The following is a 15,070-nucleotide window of genomic DNA, read 5'->3' on the forward strand; positions in this document are numbered from 1 at the left end:
TTATAGTAGAGGATGTACTGTCTTATTGCAATTGACTGTCCTATAATTATTGCAGGTTGAAGAATGGCTCTGCCTAAGTTGCCAGGTACAACGGGCACAGGCAGGAATGAATACATCTGAAAGTCCCATTGTGATACCTCAGCCAGTTCCCTTAGTGATGGACAACCAAACTCTTTCCAAAGTTGACAAGGTAGCTATAACACCAATTGAGTCCAAACCTGATGAAAATCCCACCACAGCTCCAGCTGAAAAGAAAGCAGCTCCTGGTCAGGAAATAAAGAAAGATATCTCAATTCCAGGCCCTCAACAAAAGACAGGCACTGATGCCAAGACAACTAATATTATCACCTCAAGAGAAGAAACTCAAAAGCAAAATAATACTCAACCGGAGCCTGTGAAACAACAGCCACCCAAAGATACAAGGACTCCTGTAAAATTTGCCCCACCTACTGAGGTCGAACCCCCAAAACAAGAATCAAATTTATTTGGTTTTGGATTAGGTGGTCTTAAAGCACAGCCTGCTTCTAAATCATCAGAGTCAACCACAGGGAATTTCTTTGGTGGCTTTAGTGGCCTGACAGAAACAACTAGATCTCGGTCACCCTCACCACAGTCCGTTTCTGCTGTCTCTGGGAAAGTTCTGGGCTTTGGATCCTCATTATTTAGCTCAGCATCTAATCTGATTTCCTCAGCTGTTCAGGATGAGCCATCCACAACACCACCAACTTCACGGAAAATCTCCACGGTTTCTACTGAGTCCAGTAAAGCTACCACAGCACCAGCTTCCCGTAAAGGCTCAGTGGATTCTGTCAAGGCTACACCGCCGACATCACAAAAAGGATCTATTGCAATAGAACCCAACAAGATCAAGCCACCTGTTGAAAAGAAACCAGAGCAGCTCAATGATGACAAAATATCCAGGATACCTACTTCAGAAAAGGATAAACCTGAGACTGTACAGGATAAATTAGTTAAACATCCTGAAAGTGTACTTCACCCATCCACCTGCCCACTCTGTAAAGTGGATCTTAACATGGGCTCGAAGGACCCTCCTAATTACAACACCTGCACTGAATGTAAAAAAGTGGTATGCCATCTCTGTGGATTTAACCCCATGCCTCACCTTGCAGAGGTAGGTCATTGACTATTTACCTCTTTTTGCCTTTGTTGTGTATTCTTTTTAATGTCTTTAGTAGACAGATTAGCCCAGTAAGAGTGTGAAGGTTAGGAATTCGATGGATGGAGGCATGGCTAAGATTTTAGTTTGACTTGATTGCTAATTTAATTTAATTTCTTACCTGAAATACTTCTGACTCTTTTTGGGAGTCTCTCCACTTCTACATTCAGCCATTGATTGTGTCTAGAGAATAAATTATTTTGATTTATTTCTCATGTCTTAGCTCTTATGTATTAATGACTAATCAGCCGATGTTCTTGGGTCCATGAGTCTGACAGACAGAAAATCTGTGCTGGTCGGTTCTCCAATGTGCAGTTCATAACCTCTGTTATGCCCACTCATTCTCCAGATGGCTCTTTCCAAATCATTGTAATTTTACTAAAACTTCACAAGGGCTGAGGATGCAGCAGAAGAGCCAATAAATGCATTAGTGTTCTGCAGGGACCAATGAATGATTGGCATTCTTTCAGGTTTAGCCAATAACGGCGGATGTAGATTGAGTCGACAAAACCTTGCTAAGAAATTAAGTGACTTGTGAATCCAAAGCCTGGAAAATGAAAGTGGGCACTATTGTCCCTTTGGTGATTTAAAACTGCTAATAAATTAAACGATTTAGGTATTTAAAGCTTGGGAAATGGTAGTGGGCAGTAGTTCCAGTGATGATTTAATAATGCTGTTTGTATGCTAAACAATTTTGTTTTAAAAATTATGCATGCACTATGCATTGCAAATTTGAACAAACTTTTATTTGGCGAGTTGCCCAGGCCTAAGCTAGAGTAGAGGCGGTAATCTGCATGAGTGGTATTTATGAGAGCATAGCTTCATGCTAATGCTGAAGCGTGCTGAGTGCTGAATCTGAGGGAAGAATCCCTGTGTTTGGACAAAATGTGATTACGTAACAGGCTGATTGAAGAGAGCCACAGCTCACAGCACACTCTGTTAAAGTGATTGAGGTGTTGTGCAACAGCCTTATGTGATAGAATCTGCAGCCGCTATGAAATGGGGAGGGGTGGTGTGCCTCATGATATCCCAATCAATTGAGCAGATTTGGAGTGTGGGGGTTGGGTGTTGGTGTGTAGTCAAATGCCTACTTTGTGTGAGTGGACTGATGGACTAAAGCTTCCACGCCATCCGCAGTGTGAGCATGGCCACATGCACAACATGTCAGCCATTCACAATTTATGCTAATGTGACTTCCTGTGCTTGTGACCCTAACAAGATGTGTTCATTGCTTTCATCAGAGCTGTGATTGTGGATGTAATTTGAATGGAGAACGGTTTGATTTATGGATTGATGGATTATTACAGCGCATTGAAGAAAATGGCATGCGATGATTGTCTGTTCTGTGTCCCTTTGCAGCTGTTCTCTGTCAGTTGCACTCTGCAAATCTTATTCAATCATAGCATCGCTGATGGTGATTTTATTATATATATATATATATTTTTTTTTTGCAATTTACCTTTTCTGTACTTTTCCATTCTGAAAATGTTTTTAAATTCAATTTATTTAGAACGTGTAAATGAGATTTAAATAAACTAATAAGTAAACACTTGACTGTGTCAGGAAAGCAATTCACCTGCTAAAATATGCTCCAACCGCGTCGTCACTCTCACAAACTACAGAAGCTATTTTTGACAATTAGCTTGCATCTCATGTTCTATCTACTGTGCATGCTAATCAACAATCATGTGATTGACTGTTTGCTGAATTTAGGATCTGTGCAAATACATTTATGCCCCATCTTTGTAATCAGTATATGTGCAGTTTAATGGACCATCTATGCAGTGTAGAAACAGCTGTACATAGGCACATTTACCTATAATAAAATTGGCTTAGTTGGGGTGTTCTGTACACCAGTGTGTAAGTCCATTTAAAGGATAATATCATCTGCTGGAAAAAGTCTAGTATGTGTGACCCTTCGTTATCCAATCATTTTTCCCTTGGGGCCACATTGTCTAGAACATTTTCCTTTTGTATTTTAAAAGATGGCCACCTTAGAAACAGACAGCCTTGCATTTTTATGTGCTAAATCATATTTGACATTGCACTGTCATCCTGCCCTTTTGGAAATGACACAGTCAGTCTCTTGTAATATGCCCTTAACATGAGCCTTTGACTCTGGCCTCTACAGTACTGCACCTTCACACAAGAAAACAGACCCTGTGCTTCTGATGTTAATTGAAAAATGCAGTGTTTGTCCAAACAACCTTTTGGATGACAATGCATATTCACATATCTGTCATGTGCAAAGATAAGGGCATAGCTTCCAACGCTGATGCGTGATATTAAGATATTTAGTGATATGCCGTGTCTGCATCTGGCACACCGTTGGCCAAAAATAGCTTTAGATTTTAATCTACCTCAGCTAGCATTGTGACAGCGGCTCCAAGAAAACTACTGCTAGACCCAAGGGGACTTGTGTAATTTTGGATGCCATCTAACAGTCTATGCTGACTTCTTCCTTTTTGCAATTGCAGATTTTACATAAACGAAAAGTAGACATTAATAATTAGCTATTTATGTACAATAGAATCATGTTGTTATATTTAGATGATTTATAAGTAACTTTAATGCCGCATTCACACGGGGCGTAGGCGTTAACGCTTGACGGAGGGCGTGGCTGAAGCTGGGTGCTGCCGCGATCGTCATAATGACAACAGCCAATCACATTAACTTGCCGCTTGGACCAAAACACAAAAAGCCTTTTTATGACAGCTAGTCTGTGAGACGAAATGGATGCCGATTTGGTTGTATGTGTGAGTGCGATTGCCTGTGTAGTTGTTGTCAGTGCACTGCACAGGTGCACGAAGCTGTTAAGTACATTAAATCCTGAAAAAGCGCTCCGACAGCGGGAAGAATATCACGTAGTGGTCCGGGATCTGCGTCTGGATGGTTCTCAGAGCAGTAATGAACGCAATTGGCTAGCGTCTGCTGTAGGATATTTGCATACGGCGATCTGATTGGATGACGCCTGCACTGGCGCTTGAAAAGTTGAGAAATCTTCAACTTCTGCCACTTGCAGCGCGAGTGAAGCGCCGCGACGGAACCCACAATTCAGTTCGGCAACGGATGATGTCACCCATTCAAAGTGAATGGGAAGCGTTAACGCCTACGCCTACGCCCCGTGTGAATGCGGCGTAAGGTTAGAGTGATAATCTGTGATACATTTTTATTTTATTTTATCATTACAAGTTCAGTCAAAGTTCTTGCACCAAACAACATTTGATTTGATAGTTTTACATTCAAATTTCCTCCTTAGTGGAGTGATGTCCACAACTGCCATTAAAGGGATAGTTCACCCACAAATTGAAATTACCCCATTACTTACTCTCCCTCAAGCCATCCTAGGTGTATATGACTTTTTTTTTCTTTTTCAGAAGAATACAATCAGAATTATATTACAATTTGTTCTGGCTCTTCCAAGCATTTTTAATGGCAGTGAATGGAAGCCCAAAATTTGAAGCCCCAAAAAAGTGTGTCCTTTATAAAAGTAATCCACACTGCGCCGGGGGGTGGGTAAAGGCCTTCTGAAGTGAATCAATGTTTTTTTTTTTTTTTTTGTCAGAAAAATATCCACATTTAACATGTTAAAATATCTAGCTTCACAGGACTGCCTTCCTTATTCAACTTGAACCTAGTTCAGACAGCTTGATTTTCAAACTCGTCAGATTTTTCTGAGACAGTGGGAGCAAGGGCTGTGTCTGCAAAAAGAGTTTGAGGTAAACAAATATTGGACCCACTTTATATTAGATGGCCTTAACTACTATGTACTAACATTGTAATTTATAATTTGATAAAATGCACTTATTGTGTACATACATGTTTTTACATTGTACTTACATAAAAAAAAATGCCTGCATGTAATTACGTCTGTAATTCATTTCTTTAGTTACATTTTTAATTACACAGTTGGCACTTCCTTTACACCTAACCCTACCCTTAAACTGACCCACACCACCACACCTGTCCCTAACTCTACCCGTATCCCACCTCAGTATCAGCAAACATGTGTTGCAATACAATTTGAACACAGTAAGTACATTGTACTTATTTTTGGATGTAAGTACATAGAACTTAAGGCCACCTAATATAAAGTGGGGCCCAAATATTTTTTTTTTAACATGCTGCTGCTGCAGCTGGACAAGGAAATGTTTGGGCTTTGTTTCTGTTTGATAGAATTGTAAATATATCTATTAAAATACGGATATTCAGATATATAACTCCTCCCTCAACCTCCTGCGAGCATGTATCTTGCTCTCTCATCTGCTGTCGGTCATCACCGATGTAATTTTCAGTCTGTGATTCTCTCTAAATGCGTCTTTGATCGTTCACACTGCGAGATTGTCACTCGCGTACATGAGCACCGATTTGCCTATGATTTCAGGCATTTGTCTGTGATTTCTCAAAACCTGTCGGCGAGTCAAAATTGGGGCTAAAATTGGGCAGTGTGAACTAGGCATTACGCAACTGGTGCGACAATGATGTCGGACATGGCGTAAGCATTTTGAACTGTAAGAGGTGTTACAATTTCTTCGTAAGTTGAATACGAAAGGTGGTCTGGCGGGAGCTAGATATTTTACTTTATAACATGTTAAATATGGATTTTTATTTTAACGAAAACCCATCAATTAGTTTATTTATTTGTATTAGTTTATTTATTTTATTATTTACTATTATGATTATTATTATTATTATTTTCTTTTATTATTATTTTTTTCTCATTGTGGACTGTTTTCATCTGCATCTGTCTGTATATAGTTCATTGGAGATTTGATATGTTCCTGGAATATGATTTTTTTTTTAAATTTTGATCCAAAAAAAAAAAAAAAAACATCAATTAGCTTCAAAAGGATCTTAATAACCCCCAGAGCCGTGTGGATTACTTTTATTATGGATGGATGCACTTTTTTGGTCTTCAAATTTTGGACTGCCATTCACTGCCATTATAAAGCTTGGAAGAGCCAGGACATGTTTTAATATAACTCTGATTGTATTTGTCTGAAAGAAGAATGTCAGATACACATAGGATGGCTTAAGGGTGAGTAAATCATAGGCTGATTTTTTTTTTTTTTTTTTTTTTGCTGAACTATCCCTTTAAGATGAATTGTAATGCTAATCGATAGCTTTTTCCAGATTTTATAGATCTTCTTTTTTTCTCATATCTGAAATCCAACCATTTCCAGTTTATTTAGTGGAGCTTTTATTTGAAGAAAAAAAATGGTCTATTTGTACTTGATATTAGGCTTTCAGTTCCATCCAGTTGTTTACATAGCTAATATGTATGAAACTCTTATTGCAAAAAAGAGATTCAATTTTGTATAATATGACCCCTTTAAAGACAAAGAGTGTTCTGTTGTCTTATAGGCAGTAATGGACTGAGCAGTGGTGGAGAGTGTGTGCTGTGTTTCCTCATTGGTGATAATACACTGTTGCCCAGCTGTGCCCGAGAGAGTTCTGTGTGTTCTCTATTGGACTGAGTTTTCTATGACATGCCATTAACACAAAACAATGCCCTGATTGTTTATACAGCATGGCCATTGTCATCATGCACACAGTTTCTATCTCCTTCTTTTTCTCCTTTTAGTCTTCTGTGTGTACACATGTATGGGTGTGTTTTCATGTGTCTGTGTGTGCCCTAGATACTTTATGCACAGTAATATGATCATCCCAATGGCACAGTGTGTGGAAAACAGTTCAAGGTGTGTTCTGCTTGCTAATAATTGGTGTTTATTATTCTGAGACTCTGAGAGGCACGTAAAACCCGCTAGACTAATTTGATGCCATTAACTAACTCGTATTGTATAACCTCACCTGCAAGAGGCCACAGTCATTCTTTTTATGGGGCCAAGCACCTATAGGCATATAGGCATATGTGTTTATCTGGTAGTTATCTTATTCTTCCTTCGCTACCTTTTTTCCTGTTAGTCTGTGGTAGCCAGTAAAACCGTATGTAAAAATGTTGTGTAATTTGGCGATTTTTTTTTTTTTTTTTAGTAGATTGTAGATTGGCTGCTGGAAATTCAGCTTTTTGTCGTAACATTTTAATTTAATTTAATACATTTTATTTTATTACATTTTTAATATATTAAAATCGAAAATTTAATATAAACTCATTCCACAAAAAAGGATTCTTCAGCGGTTCTTTTGAGTGGTTGAGGTGCTATATATATAGATCCACTACCGTATAAAGTAACCTGTTAAGCCCAGTATTGTTCTTCAGTGGTTCTTTGGGGTGGCTGTGGTACTATATAGCACCACTGCCATACAAATAAACTTTTTTCAAAAACATTAAAAAGCTTAGCTTATAACCTTCAATAAGCAAATTAAATACACTGCAAAAAAATAAAAAGTAAAAAATTCAGGTCTCCAGTTGAACATTTTCTAGCGACTGATCACATCAATTTTTTTTACTTGTCCATATTTGAATTTCTGTTTATTAATTTGCATCAAATTCAATTTGGCCAACTGACCAATTTAGATGTGATCAGTCACTAGAAAATTTACAATTTGAGACATGATTTTTAAAAGTATATATATTATTATGTAAAATGTATGTATATTTATATATTATTCATATTATTATGAATATATCGGTAAAATGATGCTGAGGTTAGAGCTGCCAGGCAGGAGGTCAAGAGGAAGAGGAGGTTTATGGATGTAGTGAAGGAGGACATTAAGGTAATCGGTCTAAGAGAAGAGGATGCAGGGGATAGGGCTAGATGGAGGCAAATGATTCGCTGCGGTGACCCCTGAAGGGAACAGCCGGAAAGGAAAAGAAGAAGAAGAAGAAGTAATTGGCTTTACCGTATGTTGAATGAGATTTTATTATTGGAAAGTAATTGTGAAGATGCTAAACATTTAAACCGTTTCCATTTCATATTGAAACAAAACTCTGTCATCAATAGTTTGCTTTAGGTCAAAAGCAATAATGCAAATAATGATTCTCCTTCTAGCCTTTGAACAGTTGTTTTCATAACACTAGCTGTCAGCGGTTGTCATGACTACACAAATCTGCACAGCCGTACAAGATATTTTCCACAAATCTACTCTGCATTACAATATTCCATTCCATTAGTCTGCTTTGCTTCATAATTTTCACTTAAAGCTATTATTTTGTTACTGCATAGACATAGAAATAGATAAGAAAGAAGTATGTCTGTGGTTTTCATTTCTTTTCTACAAAATACATTGGGCTGCTTTAGAAAGATTCTGCAGCAACACAATTTGCAGGAATTTCACTGCAAAAAAATCAGTTTAATTATCTTAATATTTGACCTGCACAGTCTTAATGACATCTATAGGCTGCACGCAACCCAACACATTAAATTGCCACCATCAAAAATTCTGCAGGAATCACAGACAGCTGCAGGAAGAGATATTTCATGTTATTAAAGGCAGACGGCATCTGTTGCCAAGTCAAAAAGGAGAGCTCCCCTGGAGGAGACGGTAGGTGTATAAATAGTCTGAGGCGAGCCTAGAGAGATGCACCTAACCTTTTTTCCCTTCTCGCAAGCTGCTTTTAAAGCAATGAGCTCACTAGATGCCCCTAGCTGTGTGTCTGTGCATGTTTGGCTTTTTAAATGAGAGCACTCAAAAGAACATCACTAAGGCAGAAACAGATTATTTTGAGGCATTCAGCTAGTTTGTTCATTTATATAGAAAATTGGGAATAGTTTAACCTTCTATCTTTCAACCACCTGGAGATAAATTGCTTGTCTTCAATTATATATTTTGCTGAGGCACGCAAGAATAAAAGGAGGATATTTTTTTTTTTTAAACTTCTCCTCCCCTCTCTCTCTGTTTATCAGCTTTCTGTCACACCGGTGGGCGGCACAGGCTGGCTCTATGCCTTCAGTGGCAAGCACTCTGCTTATTACAGATTAGTAGGTCAAGATTCTCTATTATCATTGGGCCTGATTTATTGGGATTGTACCACTGTGGGGGTGGTTGAAAGCTCACTATATTAGCCAGCTACAACCTTTGCCAAAGGCAGCTGCCAGGAATCAATACGGCGGCAGATGCAGCTCTGCAATGCCGTGGTCCCATGAAGGAATAGCACCTCTAATATATAACTATAAATTCATACTTCTCAAGTGCAAAATTATTTTTCGCTGCAGTGCAGGCAGGTTGGTAATAAAACAATCCATGGCTGATACTTACTAGGCCAGTCATTTTATTTTACCTGGAATTTGCCATGAGATGGTTTAGAATATTATGCAGACTAGTATAGTTGGGTTCTTTGAAAAAGAACATTCATTTAACATTTATTTGTATAGTGCTTTTCACACATATCGTTTCAAAGCAGCTGTAAAGAAAATGCATATATCTACATTATAATTTAGAGTGATCTCTTATCAGAGGTTATGAATTTTTAGAAATGTACAGTCAAACCAAAAATTGCTGACAGCATTTAAAAGAAGTGAATTTACTTTACTGCATCCTAGCTCAAAATCATCAGTGCTTTACTGCCAATGGGCATTTCTGTGTGACAAAAAAAGCAATATTAAGTTTATCTGCATTTGCAGCAAATTGGATAATATCTATCATTATGTCCTTGTCCTAATTTATATAGGCCAATTTAAGGCCCCAACCCCAGCAAAAACATTCACGGGGAACTCATGGGCCGGATGTTCTGGGTATGCCAGAGCCGAATTTAAGCCCCAGTCCAGTCCTGCTCACTACCATAGTATTTTTCCCTACTATGGTAGTCAATGGTTGCTCTATTTGGTTGGTTGGTTACAAACATTCTTCCAAATATCTATAAAAGTATATTCCAAACACTTTTGTGTTCAGCAAAAGAAAGAAACTCATACAGGTTTGTAAAAAAACTGAGGGTAAGTAAATGATGACAGATTTTGTTTTTAGGGTTAACTATCGCTTTTACACCACAGACTGAACAAAATTAAGCATTGCTTGATTGGTTGACCTAAATTGGTATTATCTAATTGTGTATTTTAACTTAACACCTGACAGCTGGTTGGTTGATTGTAATCCATTACATACCCTTTTTATCAAAGTTATCTGACATTATCAAGATGAATTTGTTCTGACAGAGTTTAACTCCTTTCCTATTTTATTATAACTTTCTAAACTATAGCGAATAAACTGTGATAATGTGAGAAAATGCTGAAGGTGTCTGAATAAATTTTGCCTTGACTATATATAAATCAAGCAGTTAACAATGTATTAATTTGCATTAACAAATGATTAGGATATATAAAAAAAAAATTGTATTTGGGTACACTGTACACTGGGCCGTTCGTACAAAACCCGTTTTTCCAATTTTTCAAATGCTCTAACTTTTCATTATTTTTCTATGTAAACACGTGCTAGACAGACGTGTATGACAGCGTAAGGCAGCACTCATGTTAAAATGTTCTTCTTTTAAAAGATGCGTCTTACGTTCTTCAAAGCACAAACTTGCTTTGCATGAAGCAGCTCTGAGTCTGCATTCATTTACAGAGCTTTAGGGAGCAAGCTTTTGCAGCAATGAATGTTGAATACGAAGTTTTATTATCCTAATGGCTTTTGGCATTGTAGATTGCGCTACCCTTAGCAGATGAATAGTAGAGCTATATCTTAATAAGCTCTTACAAAAATGCATTTCTCTAGATGGCTTTAGATTGGAGAAAAAATAGTTTGCAGTGAATATAGCTTGAGCATTGTTTCAGCTATTGAAATTATGCAACTCTATTGGTTAAGCCATTCTCTATTCCTTCTGGCTAGTTGAATTTGAGGTAATTTAACAGATTACAATATGGCGAAAGGTCAGATATCTCCTTCGGTGAAGTGTGCCTTGTTTCCGTGCTGTAAGGCTTGATGTGTCTTATTATTAGATAGATAGTGGTGTGTTTTTCTCTTGGGTTAATCATTGAGAACAATGGCCTATGTGAGGCCTGTCTTCAGGCCTGTTGGTCAATGCTAGTCTATAATTAAAGAAGACTTTGCATGGAGTGCAGCCAGGCCCTGCTCATTCAGAACCAGCTGCGGCAGGCAGAAAGATGTATTTGCGCAACAGGAAGGGCCAGCTAATGATACTACTTACGGACCATGGTCATTGTGCTAGGATGCTAATAATGCACCATAAAATTAGGGTAAGGAAAGACAAGAATATTGGACATAATACAGCACTACAACATTAGTGTATATGATTAGAAGATGTCTGTAAGTCTCTTGCTTGGAGAACCACTGAGGTTGGAGATGTTCAAATGTTATTTTATTTATTTCCCCCTCTATACTTTTTGTTATGTTGTATGTGTTGTATTATTCAAAGGATTTGTCAAGTACTGGATGTTAAACCTTATTAGAAACACTTTATTCCTCATGAAGCCTTTCTCGCTGAAAACAAACAAACAAACAAACACGCAAATACGATTTGTTAAATTACAGTGTGTCCTTGGTCCTGGCAAACCTGAAAATATGAGAACATTTCAAAGACGTGTTTTAAATTCCTGGAAAAGTCAATTTAATAGAATAGTAATTTTTGTAGGGACTACAGTTTTTAGTTATAGTCAGTGACTATGACTACTTGTGTGTGCTGTTTCCATAAATATACAGTACACTCACCTAAAGGATTATTAGGAACACCTGTTCAATTTCTCATTAATGCAATTATCTAATCAACCAATCCCATGGCAGTTTCTTCAATGCATGTAGGGGTGTGGTCCTGGTCAAGACAATCTCCTGAACTCCAAACTGAATGTCAGAATGGGGAAGAAAGGTGATTTAAGCAATTTTTAGCGTGGCATGGTTGTTGGTGCCAGACGGGCCGGTCTGAGTATTTTACAATCTGCTCAGTGGTGTAATGGTGTGAGGGATTTTTTCTTAGCACACTTTAGGCACCTTAGTGCAAATTGGGCATTGTTTAAATGTCACAGCCTACCTGAGCATTGTTTCTGACCATGTCCATCCCTTTATGACCACCATGTACCCCTCCTCTGATGGCTACTTCCAGCAGGATAATGCACCATGTCACAAAGCTTGAATCATTTCAAATTGGTTTCTTGAACATGACAATGAGTTCACTGTACTAAAATGGCCCCCACAGTCACCAGATCTCAACCCAATAGAGCATCTTTGGGATGTGGTGGAATGGGAGCTTCGTGCTATGGATGTGCATCCCACAAATCTCCATCAACTGCAAGATGCTATCCTATCATTATGGGCTAACATTTCTAAAGAATGCTTTCAGCACCTTGTTGAATCAATGCCACGTAGAATTAAGGCAGTTGTGAAGGCGAAAGGGGGTCGAACACAGTATTAGTATGGTGTTCCTAATAATCCGTTAGGTGAGTGTATATACTGGAAAAACTCAAGTAAAACTCATTGAAATTCATTGCAAAAGTGTGAGAACCCTGTAATAAATTCTGTTGAATGCAATTTTTAACAAATTAAATCAGCAGGTTGCATTTACACTACAGGGCCTGGCAGTAATCTGATTTTCTAATGTATGTTTGTGAGTGTCTGAAAAGCTACTTTCAGATACACACATTCAAAAGAATGTCTTTGTCAGTCAGACACAATTGAATTACAGAATTATGTCAGTATATGATACTTCAGGATTTTTTTTTTGTCAATTTGTATCAGTGTACTAGACGTTTTGGCTTTAATTTTTCATTGTAAACGACAAGAATGGCAAAACAAGTGCAACCAGGCACACTAACACTTTGAGGTGGGAATCTATGATGTTGGGTAATGGTGCATGATTGTTCACTGCTGTGTTGCATGAGAAAAAGAGGGCAGAATTTGTTGTTCTCATTCTTATGTTGACTGGATTTTACTTGCTAACTGTAACTTTGGTCTGAATATCCTCAAAATAGAGTTTTGTGATTTTTTGTTCTGTGAAACATTATTTTCTATTATTTCTATTATGTTCTATTATTATCTATTAGAGATGCATGGTTTCTGCATGCCCTTATCCCTGTATTGCCATAGTGCCAAATGTGAAACTATAACAAATAAGAAATACAATATTTTCTCCTAAATCACTCACAAATTAATCTAACAGTCTTTGTTATTCAGGGACGCTGACATTTCTTCTCAAATGCTTGAGCAGATGTAATTGATCTCAGAGAATGATGACTGTTCTTTGTAGAATGAATGCAATCATGGCATATAGTTTAATTGATCTGAAAAAGCATTCAAATTAGGGCTGCACGATTTGGGAAAAAAATATAAATTGCGATTATTCTGGTTAAAATTGCGATTGCGATTTAAAATACAATTATTATTGTTTTTGTTTTTTTACACAAATTAAGTGTGTGTATATAACATTGTGTTTATAAAGGCCTATTAATATGACTAATAATAATTATTATGATTTTTATTACTGCTAAAAATATTTAAAGAAATTACCATTACAATAACATTTTCATAATTATATATATATAATTATGAAATATAATTTCATAATTATATGAATTATTATAATTAACATTATATATATATAATGATATATATATATAATTAAATAAAATTAAATATGTTGTTTATCTGCGATATCAATTTCAATGTCTATGTCTTTAATATGAAATATTAACTTCTTGCGCATCCACTGTGAGGGAAAAGACTCCTGTTCATGGATTGAAAACATGGATTGTCCTTTAAATGTATTATTTTTTAATTTTGTTAAGTGTTTTAATTTCTTATGTATTATTTTTATGTACATAATTATTTTTATTTGTATGTATTATTTTAATTCATACTGAAAGCCAGAGGGCACCCTCGAACGGAAAAGCCACATTTGCCTCAGAAAAGTGATATGATGATGTTCATTTTCAGGAAACCCCTTATGTGAAGCTAACGCTGTAAACAGAAGATAGAGACGCTTTGATTAAACATGACGACAATATACACGACTGCAGCAAAATATGGTTTATTTGAGTTCTTCAAGCCGTCTAGGGTATTTTCATAATAATAAAGTACAATGCAGTGCTGATTGACGTAGAATGCTATAAAATAACACATCGTCTGCCTCACTCTGTGATGAGAAGCCACATCAGCTCACAAACACTTGACTGACGATATGAAGTGAGGTAAAACATGTTATTAAACGTTGTGTTTTGTTTAACAGGTTTATGAATTCTTCAATAGTTTGTGAAGATGTTTGACTCATGTTGCTTTTTCAAACGCACGTTATAAGCGACTCAAACTCGCAGTCTATAAGACGGAGCAGCGTTTACTCATGATCTCAGAGCCGCTCTTCGCTAACACACTGGGTATTTATTTATTCAATTAAAATCAAAACCTTTAATCTTTCATAATCGCATATCATCCAAATCGCGATTGCGATTCGATTTTGATTAATCGTGCATCTCTAATTCAAATGCTATGCAATTTCTCAGTTCTGTGCTGAATCAAATACAGACAATCAGATATAGGTGAACAAGCATTTAGGGAATGCAGAGGAAGAATTTTATAAATGACCAAATTTATAAAAGACTCTGACACTCTGCAGCTTTAGATTGTGAACGTTGGTAAAATATTCTTAAAGAAATGTCCAAGCACAATTGAAAGTACTATATTCTGTCAATACAAATTGCACATGTATGTGCCAAATACACTCCTTCAGGATTCAAACAAGTTTATTTTAATTACTTTTTTGTTGTTGCATGGCCCTGTGTGACATTATAAAGGGTGGAATTCTTTGTATGGGCACTTCAACCGAATGAGCGCGTGCGCACATCGACTAGAGCGAGAACAAGAGTGCGCCCATCAACAAGCTTCGCTGTGGTTATGGAAGCCATCGGCAGCGCTCTCATTTTGTTTTTAGACTACAAAATCAGTTAATTGAGAATTACCATCGCACACCTGTTGATAATAGATAGGTGCGTAGGAAAGAGGATAAAACAAAATCCCCAAATCTCAAAAGTTAAAGGAAATCCTGCACACTTG

At 37.1% G+C, this 15,070-nt stretch overlaps 1 protein-coding gene across 4 annotated transcripts in view; it reads left to right on the plus strand.

The window, feature by feature from the left end:
* pclob (piccolo presynaptic cytomatrix protein b) overlaps window positions 1-15,070 on the plus strand; it is a 112,497-nt gene that overhangs the window by 42,121 nt on the left and 55,306 nt on the right. For all 4 annotated transcript variants that reach the window (XM_067420143.1, XM_067420142.1, XM_067420144.1 and 1 more), the window contains exon 17: window positions 56-1,132. In XM_067420143.1, coding sequence (XP_067276244.1) covers window positions 56-1,132 — 1,077 coding nt within the window. The remainder of the gene's footprint in view (window positions 1-55; window positions 1,133-15,070) is intronic.

This window comes from Pseudorasbora parva, chromosome 16, assembly GCF_024679245.1.
Source record: "Pseudorasbora parva isolate DD20220531a chromosome 16, ASM2467924v1, whole genome shotgun sequence".
Classification (NCBI taxonomy): Eukaryota; Metazoa; Chordata; class Actinopteri; order Cypriniformes; family Gobionidae; genus Pseudorasbora; species Pseudorasbora parva.